Source organism: Monomorium pharaonis, chromosome 5, assembly GCF_013373865.1.
Source record: "Monomorium pharaonis isolate MP-MQ-018 chromosome 5, ASM1337386v2, whole genome shotgun sequence".
Classification (NCBI taxonomy): Eukaryota; Metazoa; Arthropoda; class Insecta; order Hymenoptera; family Formicidae; genus Monomorium; species Monomorium pharaonis.
In genome coordinates this window covers 3,037,754-3,049,872 of record NC_050471.1, presented here as the reverse complement: position 1 = coordinate 3,049,872, position 12,119 = coordinate 3,037,754, and the positions used below count along the sequence as shown (strand labels likewise).

Below are 12,119 nucleotides of genomic sequence, written 5' to 3'. Positions count from 1 at the left end.
GCGGCGGTGGTGGTAGTCAACAATTTACTCGTTAGTGGCCCGACGAGTGTGCCGCGCCGCTCAATTAACTCGCGAATCAACGAGCCGGCCGCTTTGTCCGCGCACGAATATTTCTGTGTAATTCGTACGCGCGGCCCTCGTGACCAACAAACGCGCGCGCGATGCGGGAAATAAAAAAAAAAAAAAAAGAGCCGAGGGCCGGCCGAGGTATACACCACGGGGGTGTGAGGGCTAACAGAAAAATAACGGAGCGAGCAAATGGAAATCGACACCGGCCACTGTTTTCCGACCGTAAAAGGTCGGCGGTTAGGCCGCCGCGCCGCGCCGGGCCGAATGTCTTTCGAGAGCGATCAAAAAATGATGGGCTCGTTTGTGCACCGCAACCGGTGCTACGCGCGTGAAAACAACCGTCCTCGCAAATTAGCCGTGGCTACCCGGCTCTCCTTCTCTCTCTTTCTCTCTCTCTCTCCCTCTCTCATACTCGGAAACCGTTGAATTTTACGAACGTTCCTTGGGTCCGTTTCCCCTGCGTGTGACCGTTCCCGCCCGCGCCGCAAGTTGCGCGCCGCTTTAACGGCGCGGTGCTTAATCTTTGCTTTAATAATCGCATAAAATGATAAACAACGTCGTTGTCCGCGGACGACTCTGGTAGGCGCGGATAAATGCACACGCGGGCGGAAACGGCGACGCGCGGCTTTAAAACGCTCGACAATTGGACTCACGTGGCGCATGTCAAAGGACATAAACCTGCCCGCCATAAAAACTTCATGAACGCTCGTGGCTTTACTGGCGACTACGTACACGCAATTCTGTAACGCTGCTCTGTCATCACTACCGTATTGATCGTGACGGATTTCTCATTGGCTTCCGAGAGTGATATCTCACCAAAGCAATTATCGAATTCTATTGCCGAAATATATTACGAAAAAAAAGAACCAATGTAATAAATAAAAAGATCTATATAAAATAATTGCGAACACAAACAAATTCGATTGATCTATTTGTGTGTTCGATGATATTTTCTGGACTAGATCGCAAAATAATGAAAATACCTGACGGGTATCGTACGATCGAAAAAAACCGGTATCGCTCGCTCTCCGTCTCTCCCGCGTCGTTCCCGCCCTCCCTCTCCCTCTCCCTTCCTTCCTTACGCTCGTCGATGCACAAAAGTGTAGCAGCTTCTGGGTTCATCCAGTCAGAAAATATTAATAACAAAATATGATATAATGGGAGCATCCCCTGTGCGAAATACAATACAATGTTTATGCAGAGGATTAGGCGATGTTGCGGGATCACGTGAAAAGTATCGACCCCGATGGGACCGAGCGAACGTTCGCCACGCGGACGGCCGGGCCGGACTATTGCAACGCTGGCCGGCGGGCAGCAGGGGCAGATGGTTCGGGAGAACACGGGCCCCGGGTTTGATCCTCGGTTTTGATTAGCCCGCGGGAGAGATTTACCTTCGAGATTAGGCCCGGATACGATTTTTCGTGACGGCCTGAGCGATTTCGAAACGTAATGTTTCGCCCGTTTGTCTCTGTCTCGCGTCTCTCGCGCGCCTTTCAACAGGGCGCTTCTCTCCTCCCCCCCCCCCTCTCTCTCTCTCTCTGCCGGTTTCTCTCTTATCTCTCCCGGGAGAAACGGAATCGATCGAGACGATTGCCTCGCGTGCGAACGAGTGCGATTGTGCCTCGAGCGCGCCGTGGAGAACGACGTCGATAAACGTCGACAACCGGACGAAATCAATCGGCGCTCTCGGACGGCGTCCGATAGTCGGATCGTCGAAATTTTCGGGCGGCTTTTTCGGGGCCGATAAATTTCGCGTCGAATAAAATATGCGTCGATTTATATTCCGGGGCGCTGGTAGGTCATTTTTTTTTTCGCGAGGCGCGCTTTTTAGACGAACGAAACCCGAAATCTAGCCCCGCGGGTACGATCGAGGGAGAGAAGCGTAAGAGGTCGTCGGGGATAGATAATTTCGCGCGAGACGCAGCCGCGATCGTACCTAATTTTATAAATTCGGAGTACGTTTATCGGGAGGGCTTGGCCCTCCTCCCTCCCGGAGGAGAAGATGAAGGAGGCAAAAGGAGATCTCGCGGAGAGGAGGAAGGGGAGTAGATAGGATAGGAACAAAAGAAGATTCAAGATCCCCAACGGCCTCCGGGTTGGCACTGTTATATTATGCAGAGCGCTCGAAGACAAAGCGACAGGATACGTCGAGGAAACCGTTAAAAAGTTTAACCGGACGAAAGGCCGATGATCAAGACGAAGTCGAGGGGAAGGGAGGGCAAAGATGACGATTAGCTTTGACTTGGACGATGAGGAAGGAAAGGAAGGGAACGAAGAGATGGAAACAGGAGAGAGGGAGATGCATACAGAAGGAGAGGAAAGAACGAGAGCTACGATCGTCTACGAAGCACGAGGAGTGTAAATAATACTAAGGCTGATTGTGGGCGTGGCTGACAGAACTCTAAAAACCTTCGACTATATATCAAAGGGTTTACTGCCCTTGGATGATTCTCTCTCGTAGCGAAGAAGAGACGCTGGAAGAACAAATACTAGACTGCTGCGCGCGAGAGGAGTGGGAAGAAGCAGAAGTATCTTTGACGGCACGGACGAGAGCAGAGGGAAGAAAGAGGAAGGGCTCTGAGGATGCGATGCGAGGATTCGGTGTAGTCTCGAAAAGGAAAGTCCTGCCGTTTCTCTCGTACGTTACTGTCGTTATCGGTTCGCCGCCAACAAAATTGGTTGCTTCTTCTGCCTTCACATCGTAATCCTCTCTGTAGCTGTTTTCTATTTGTCGGTTGTAAGATGCCTACGTCTCAATACTCCCGATGTTGTTCTCCACGATGTGAAGGAACTGTAAAAAGTAGCAGTAAATGCACGGAAGAAGAAAATAATTTTTTACACATTTTTTTTACTATATCACGTATTTATTATTTTACTATATTTTTACAATATTACATTGATTCAAGTCAGTATTATTATTAACTCGAGTTGTTGTAAAAATTACTGTACAAATATTATTGTGAGTTATTTAAGTTGCAATTGTCTACGACTAATAAGACATTGACCTGTCAGTCGCGGGATACCTGCGCGTCTCAATACGTCCCGTGCTGTCCGATCGATCGATTAAGTAGGATGGTGGAGAAGGAAAACGAGGAAAGAGGAATAGCGGCGTAGCGGAGGAGGAGCAAGGAGGTGTGGATACCCATGGCATCCACTCTCTCCTCGGTTCTTTCCAGACTCGACAGACGTTGGAAGCTACCTCGATGGCTGCCCGCCTGCCTACTTGCCGGCCTGAGATGTTCGCCTGGTAAGCTGGCTGGCTGGCTGGCTGGCTGGCTGGCTGGCTGACTGGCTGGTTGGTTGCTTCGACTCTCGATTACTTGAAAAACCGGATTCCTCCTGCGCGAAACTGTGTTTCCCGTCTTGTGTTTATATACTAACACACGCCAAGAGAACAATATTGGTTATTCCGGTGTGTATGCGCCGGAGCAATCGCTCGTTCTCTCCGTTACGTCTCATCTTATCTTTAATCGGCCCAGATTCTTACGCTTAGATCGTTAAAACGTCGCGATCGTTTATGTATTGTTCCAACAGAGCGAGAATCAGGATTTGCGATTTGATAATCGGAGTTTGAAGCAGACGCGAAAGAGAGCAGCGCCGGTGATACTCGATGAGTCGCGATGTCATCGGCCGTAGCCGGAGGGTCGGTGTTCGAGGGTTAAATCCAAGGGTTTCGAGGGAGTCGGTGTCAAGGGTAAACGTATACGTGCCTAAGCACAAACAACGCCCGTACAAGTATTATATATAAGCGTACTTATGGAGCAGGACGAGCGTGGACCTCGTCGTTTGGTAAGAACAATGGCAACGGGACTGCGGGTACGTCGAGGATGGAGAGGAGAAGGTGAATACAAAAGGCATATCTTCCGAATAATTTCACATGGCCCTCCGTTTCGCCGGTAGCTGGTCGACCGAAAGAAGCGCCGCGGTCCTTCACTTGGAAGACGAAAAGAACCGCAACGACGAGTCGAAATCCCGCGACGCGCAAGCCTCGAGGGAAAATATTTTCGAAGATCAAACACGAAACTGGTTGCGTTGTTCCGAAACGGTTTCTTATTGGTACGAAATTTATGCAAACTTAGTTTTCGCTCGACGAATTTATATCGAATGAAAAGGAAATTGTGACTTAATATCGATCTCTCTGATAATCCATTTTTCATATGAAAAATTACATTTTTGAACTGCATGCAGGAATATGTTATAATATCCTAACAAGAAGCAGTCAATTTTATGATGCTTAATGAATTCCATTTATTGTGCATACGTGTGTGGTTCAGCCTTCATTCATTCAACCGTCGTGGCGGCGGCGAGTCGTAGGACGAAGGAAGAGACGTGACGAGACCGACGAGAGATACCGGGCACTCATTTAGCCCGGCAATTTATTCTCGCGTTTTGTAATTAACACCAGGAAAGAAGTAGCAGAAGTTATTCTTCTCCTACGGGCACGGGACGGCGTGGCACGGGTGGAAGCGACTACTCCGGTCAGTCTGCCTCCTCCCCCTCCGTCATTTCGCTTCGACTCGCTCCACCTTCGACTCTTCCTTACGTGAAGAAAACGTACATATCACTATTAAGCGTCAGGGCAGTTGAGGCCCGGAACCTCCTGGACCAACTTGAGAATAAGAAACAGAAGAAGAAGAAGAAGAAGACGAAAATGGAGAACAGCGAAAGGGGAGATGCACAGATAGAGGGAGAAGAACGGAAAAAGAGACGGAGAATGGAGAAAAGGAAATGGGGGTGGGAGGTAAGAGATGAGGCGACGGCGGGGCGAGAGCGAAGGAGAACGAAGGAGGATGATGGAGGCCTCTCCTCTGCATGCCACCGCAGTCAGCCCCAGACAGAAAGCGGTCTGTATAATTATGGGTTGTCACCTCATCAGCTGCGGGAGGGGGAGGTGGCGGGGAACGCTCATGCCCGTCTGCGCGGGGGCATGAGGCGGGAGGTTATAGGAGTGCAGTCTTTAGCTCAAATTGTGTTTTATCGTCTTTCGCATTTGGCTTTAGGGTCCCAACGACTGGAAGGTGATTGAGCCGCCCGAAGCGGCTTCTTTCGGGCCTTTGCCCGGTCTGTCTTCTCGAAAGGTGTCCGCTCTCTTACCAGACGCGACGCGGTGTCGATTCTCGAGTATAATCACGCGTCGCATATCCACTCGCTCGTTCGATTTGCAAACGGATGCTCGTTTATTATTACGAATGGAACGGATTAAATCGAGACTTTGACGCCTTTGAAAAAAGAGAAAAATGCGCGTGCACCATTCGGTCTCGTACCTTTACGGTGCGGACGAGCGAGGTTGTGCGTCAAGGATCTCCAAACGTCTTCATCGATCACGGAATGCCGACGCTGCATGTATTGTGGTCGGTAAATACGTATTGTTGGGGTTGTAAAATCGCGGAACGTGCGTTTTAGGTATCCACAGTGATCGGAACGTGCCCTGACGTGCCCCCTCTTTGTCCGTCTCTCTCTCTCTCTCTCTCTCTCTCTCTCTCTCTTTCTCTTGCTTTTGCTTTTGCGTCCGTTTCTCGGCCTAGCCTTCCTCGGTTTCGCCGCATATACGCGCCAATCCGTGCGAAGGGCGCATATACAAAAAGGGGCGCGCTGCGCGAAAAGGTACTGAGGCTAAGTGGCGAGTTTAGAGGGATTTCATTAAATCATATGGATTGGGGATAATGTATGTTATTGAGCGGAGCGTTCAAATCGCGCTCTATAAGTTGTAATAAGTCCAATTTTAGGGCCGGTCATGGGCCGGGTCTCGCAGTGGTTGTCGGGCGATTAGGTCGCCTGGCGGCCGTCGGTTGCCAATTGGCCCGGGGCCGGCACGGAATGACAGTCACTGGGACCGGCGAACCCGCCACTTACTCGTCAAACGGCCAGCCGGTCCGCCGAAATCACTGCCATTTAGATAATTTGTAATGAATAGGCACCACTCATTCCATATCCCTACTCGTTTCTACCTCCCCTCGTTCCTCTTCTCCATCGCGCACGGTTTGGGCCCCGAAAGTGCGCGCCGGCCAGGTTGGCAATGACAACAGTATAGTTTATCCAATATTTCATAGGTCGGCGGGGATGACGGTTCCGAGAACGACGAGTAATAAATCGCAATAGGGAATGTGTGTGCCGCGAGCCCCCCGAGACCGACGAGTTTACTCTCGAGGCCACTTAGAGAAGAATTCGAGATTTCATCCTCGCCCGAGCGGGAAAGAATGACCTCGACATGTCTTAAATGGGTGTGTGCACTCGCGCTCACGGAGAGAGAACGCTAACGGGCGATTGTTAGATGCGCCAGAGCGTATCTACATCATCTCCGAGGTGATCGCGCATAGAAACGCATTCGCGGAGAGAACGTATCGACTCGACGTATCGGCACCGCGCCGCGGCATAACAAATAGCGAGACATGGCGCGCGACGTCGCGTCGTTCTTCTCACGAGTTTTCCCCGCGACGGGGGACACGCGCCGAAGGTACTGCGGCATCGATCAAAAACCGTGACTGCGCATACATTATCGCGTCGACGTTGCCGACTAACGAGAGAAAGGGAGAGAGAGAGAGAGAGAGAGAGGGAAAAAGACAGAGTCGGCTGCGCTCGTCTTGAAAAATCGAGGATTTGGTGCGACAGCGAACCACGAAGAATAATGCAGATTCGCTGCCGCACGTTCGATATAGAATATACGGAAAATAAGCCCGACATGGCGAGAGGAAGAAAGAAGATGAGAAAGTAGGAGAGAGTAAGAGAGAGAGAGAGAGAGAGAGAGAGAGAGATATCGATGAAACCTCGGGTTGGCAGTCTACCCGGGCCCCACGGATTCGCGAGCGTATCCATCACGGCGGCTAGCTAAGGCGTCGCGCAAACACACGGGTCTAGCGGCGGACGTGCGAATCAACGCGCAGATTATATGCAGAGGCTACGCGCCGCCGCCTGTTGTGATTGATATTTGGTTAAGCGGCACAGCGATCCATCAAGCCCGCAAAAGCGCTCTTTATCCTTGGCTCGCCAGGAGCTACACGTCTCACCCGATTCCGGTGAAATCCGGATACACGGCCGCTCTCTCCCTCTCCCTTCCTCCTTCCCCCAATCAGTCTTTGGCCTTCTCTCTCGTTTCACGCGCCTTCTTCCCGCTTCCTCCCGGCCATTGACGCAACTACGAAAGGCAGAGGATGATCGATAATTGAATTTACGCTGTTTCTTCTTGGGAACTTGGGGAGAGAAAAGGGGGGAAGGGGATTAGTTATAATACGCTACGTTGCTTACGTTGTTTAAATCATGTACGATGACGCGATCTTAAACGCCCGTATGTTTCTGCTTGCAGACGTACCCAGGATGGAGAAGTCACCGCTTCTGGCGAACGGTTACAATCACCCGCCCACGCACCTGAGCCACATGCAGTTTATGCAGCTCAGCGGACACCCAGGTGCAGGACACACCGCCATCCTGTCACCGGCCAGTTTGCCGCATCACCTGCAAGCGCAGGCACAGGCTCGGGCCGAGCAGGGTCTCAAGGTCAACCCGAATATGACCAACATGGAGGCCCTCGCGAGGTGAGTCTCTCCCCCTTTCTTTCTTTCTCGCCGGTTTATCTCGCCGTGTCAGGAGTGACGAGAGACCGCAAAGCGCGCGTCGCTCTCTCGTCGAGCGACGATATTCCGGAAGCTGCGCTTCCTCGCAGCGGGAAACATTTTCATTAACTTCCTCCCCGAGGTTTACGAGCCGGGGACAAGTCGTGCCCCCGAACGAGATGATAATAGAGAGGAGGGGGCACGGCAAGTGGGACGAAGAGCGGTGCGGAAACTCTCTCTCGTTTGGTGCTTCTCGAAAGAATTACAGCTCCGAGCTCGTTCCGTTGTTCGGATTCCAGTTTTGCACCTGCTTTCGCGTTAAACGGCGACTCATTCGAAAATTGGATTTATCCGCGCTGAGTGCCTCACGGCGATCTCGCTGGCCGACGAGGCCAAAAGAATACGACTTTAAGAGGATTGGAAGAGACGGCGAAGCCATAGAAATCCGAGGGGTCTTGACACCGCTTTTCCTCCTTCTTGCACCTCTTCTGGTATCTATCGTCGGCCTTTCCTTCTTTTGTCTTCGCGGATACCTTCGATTTCGCTTTCTCAGATGTCAGTCACTTACTCGGCTTGGATTACGTTCCGCCGTGAGACGCACTAACGCGTCATTGATTAATCTCGTTTCCTAGATATACCTACGATCAAGCGAGTGTTTTACAAATTCACTGAATTTTAACCTCCGATCGCGTACAGCAGTTTCAATTGCACATGAGAAGTCGTTTGTTTTTGAAAAAAAAAAGAAAAAATGTAAAGGAAATAATTTAATTTTGCATGCTATGGAAACGTGGCAAATATCTCTCACGTTGTCTCGAGACGCGTTTCGTACGACGTTATTATTCATGATTCGGATCGTCCTCGAGATTCTACTAGCGTTTAGGTCTACCCTCTTGCGGCGTTAGGCCATCTTTGAAGACGCGAAGGCCTTCTTGGGGCGGAAAATCCTTGCCGCGTTACGCCCGGTCCCAAGACGAATATCGCGGCTTATTCGGCTTCGTGGAGTGTGTGCGCGCGCGCGCGCGCGTGTGTGTGTGGAGAGAGCCACGAAGAACCGAGGTGAGATGGGAGAAAGAGAAAGAGAGACAGAGAGGGAGAGAAAGGAGCAGTATCCTCGTCCTTGCTCGAGGGGGTAGACACGAGGCTAATCCCGGCATTTGTTAACGCGTTTCTAATAGATGCTCTCGGTACATTCCCGCTCGCCGCGCGCTACGATACGCTCCTGTAGCCGGTCGGAGCTTTCGAGGATACGGAGACTCGCCTTAATTTTCGATTACATCCGCCCCGTGTAATTAGCCCCATCCTACTAACTGTTACCTCCTTTGCTCGAGCGTTCGCTTTAGGCGGCGCGCGCCCGGAAAATCGGGACTTAGCGGCAGACAGAGGGATTTGATCATTTCTTCCTCTCCGCGGTCGGTTTTGCGATCGAACGCTAGTGAATAATTTCTCACAGCTCCATTGGACGAGAAGTATTGACGGAAGATAAATAGATGAAAGGAGCGAGCGACGCGTATATGCAATGTTAGCGAGATACTTTTCCTGTTACGCCGACCAGATCTTGCTTACGCACTTGGGGTAATAAACACGAGAACGGCAACGAGATTCCTAACGTTTGGAGTCGGCGCTCCGGATTTTTAACGCGTCTCAATCTTTCTTAACGACGCAACGTGCGTCCGTGAGTGAGTGAGCACAGTGTGCGGCAACGTGCGAGAGAAACACGTGTGCGTGTGTGCCGGCGGACGTGCGCGTACACGCACACTCGCGGACGTGTATAATGACACGGCGAAGGCGGCGCCGCACGTTTCGCATTATGATTTCAGCGCTTTGCTTTTAATTAAAATGCAAATCTATCGCGGCGGAGGAGCGAGCGAGCGAGAGAGATCGGGAGGTAAGACGGATTACGTCTGGGGGCGCTACGACAAACACCGGAATATGATTAATTCAACGCAACCCCATCCTGGGACACCGACGCCACCACCGTCACCGCGTCCACCCGTTGTCCCACCCTCTTCTTCGTCCCTGTCGTCGCCATCCCTTTAACTCGCCGTATCTCCTTCTTCCCTCTGTCCAACTTCCCCGTCCCGACCTTTTGTCACCCTGCATGACCTCTTCGACCAGTTTCCACGGACGACACACGTACACGGCTTTCCTCACCGTTTCCTCCTCCTCCTCTCGCTTCTCCCCCCCCCCCATTTGATCTCGAGATCCATTTCCCGCCGCGTAAATCGACAACGAATCGTCAACGCGGCTCCGTGGAAACCGTGTCAGGCGTATTGACATTAGGAACCTCCATCCGGAAACTTCTCTTCTAAGGGTGATGTACTTGGACGGGCGTTTTCAGAGCGTGGTCGATGCCAGCTGATTTCCGTTTCGTTTTTATATTGCGCAAACGAAGATGATTCGGTCCTCTTCCCTGATTAACTTATCTGTTCCTTCCTCCAGTTTTCTTTGCCGGCGCGATCCCAGGTCGCAAATTAACTCCGCTCCTGCCGCGCTGACATCTCTTTTTTAATTAGCGACATCAAAGGCCCTTCATTCCCGGTGCGTTCGGCAACGGTCGGAATCGCGTCGCAGCCGAGGGACGAGACGGAACAAGGGACTCTTAATCAGACGTGTCCTCTCGCGGGAGGACGCTACGCGATTATGCGACTTCTACCGACGATCGCGGAACGACGCGTTTCTCCTTTCGTTTCCCATTTGATTTGGTCGCCGTTCCGGCCGAGAGCTTAGGCTTTCTGTTCTGTTTTATCCGTGTCGTAACCGCAACTTTTGTTTTGTGCTCCACAGGTCCGGGACGGTTTGGGAAAACTGCCGAGCTGCCTACGAAGATATTGTCAAACATCTCGAAAGGTAGGACATCCAAAAACCGTATTTAAAGAGGAAAAGAGACATAAAAAAACATGGAGAGGGGAGGGGGGGGGGAGAGAAAAAAAAAAGGAAATCGTGCCGGACCGTGGCTCGCGGTCATTGCGTTTTCACGCAGAAATTTCGGATGCGTTACGAGCGTGCGCGCGACCGATAGCGCCCGAGCGGGAGGATTCGCGCAACGCCATTCACCCGTGAACTCGTAATTCTCGATTAGCCGGAAAAATCGCGTTACATCACGGTCGGCGGCAAAAATACAGAGAGCGCGGCGCGGCGAACAGCGGGCTCGATGACGCCGGCGGCCTAGGCCGCCGTTGCACTTCCCGATAAATCAGTATTACCGGGGGTAGCGGTATCGAGTTTCCGGTCGCGCGACAAGTTGAGTCCAGGCCTGACGTAGTAATGCCAACATGATTTGTATGGTGCGAGAGCTGCGTAACCCCCTCGGTGTGTGCGTCCTATCCCTCTCCTGTCCGTCGCAAAATCCATCCGACCGACCGACCGACCGACCGACCGATCGACCAACGGCCTCCGTTTCATCCGAGCGCCAGCACACAGCCGCCGGCGCGGCCGGAGATCGAGCCGCCACCGAGGTTTCCGCGTGATCCTAACCACTTGTCACTTCACGGCACGCAGATCATCGTCGCGACGTGCCCGTCCATCATTCGGGGATTAAATCATTCGAGCGCCTGCGAAATACTCGTCCGCCGAGCCATTGCTGTTCCGCAAAGGGTTTTTGGAAAGGGATGGAGAGTAGGCTTTGCATCTACACTTCCCTCGTCGTCTTTGGCGAAGAGGGTGCGAAGCAACAGCAGCAGCAGCAGCAGCAGAATTCTACTTCATTACAGTTTGCTTTTTCTCCTCGAGGCTCGTCCTCGCGTGCCTTCGCAAAAACACGCGAAAGCTCGCAAGACACAAAGAAGAGGAAACGAAGAGGGAAGAAGCGCTACGTGCGCGATACGGCATCCCGACCATCTTCAGTTTTCACCCTTGCCCTGCTGCTGGGGAGAACAGCAGGCGAGGTGCGAGAGGACGAAGCGGATCCTCGCGCCTCCACGGCGAGTCTGGCGAAGAGCTGTTAATACGGAGGGGGTGAAAATCGACACTTGGCCGTCCGAAACGTAATTTCCAATTCAAAGGCAATGACCACTGGTCGAGCCCCCGCCGCCGACCACTCACTCGGTCCCCGCACGCGCTCTCACCCGCCGCCTGTGCGCCGCCCTTTCTCTTTCTCTCTCTCGTTCTATTTGCTTTACCGTCGACCCCATCGTCGACTTCGTCAACCGGACAAACGCGTATTGTGATTTCAGCCTTTGACTGGTGGCCGTTCGATGGATATCGCAGGGGGTGGTAAATGGGCACGAGGCCACGGGGAGCGCATGTGGATGTGGGGAGCGAGCCGGGGAGGAAGGGGCGGAAGGGAGGGAGGGAGGGAGGGCACGAGGGGCCGGGAAACGGACCGGAGTAGCGAGAGCGACGGGGGTGGTTTGCTGTGGAAGGGCGGCGGACCGGCGAGCGCACCGTGAATATTCATGGCGAGAACCCTAGACGAATTCGGACTTGTTGCGACTGACACTGATGTAAACCTTTGTTTATCCTGCGTGGCCCGCGCGCCCGTTCGTTCCCTCGAGATACGCGCGC

General features: G+C 52.5%; 1 protein-coding gene across 9 annotated transcripts in view; it reads left to right on the top strand.

Moving 5' to 3' along the window:
- Positions 1-12,119, top strand: part of LOC105831539 (dachshund homolog 2) — a 193,212-nt gene that overhangs the window by 83,200 nt on the left and 97,893 nt on the right. For 8 of the 9 annotated variants that reach the window (XM_036287761.1, XM_028192552.2, XM_028192551.2 and 5 more), the window contains exons 3-4: positions 7,370-7,598; positions 10,401-10,463. In XM_036287761.1, coding sequence (XP_036143654.1) covers positions 7,370-7,598; positions 10,401-10,463 — 292 coding nt within the window. The remainder of the gene's footprint in view (positions 1-7,369; positions 7,599-10,400; positions 10,464-12,119) is intronic. The other variant, XM_036287763.1, reaches the window with a different exon arrangement.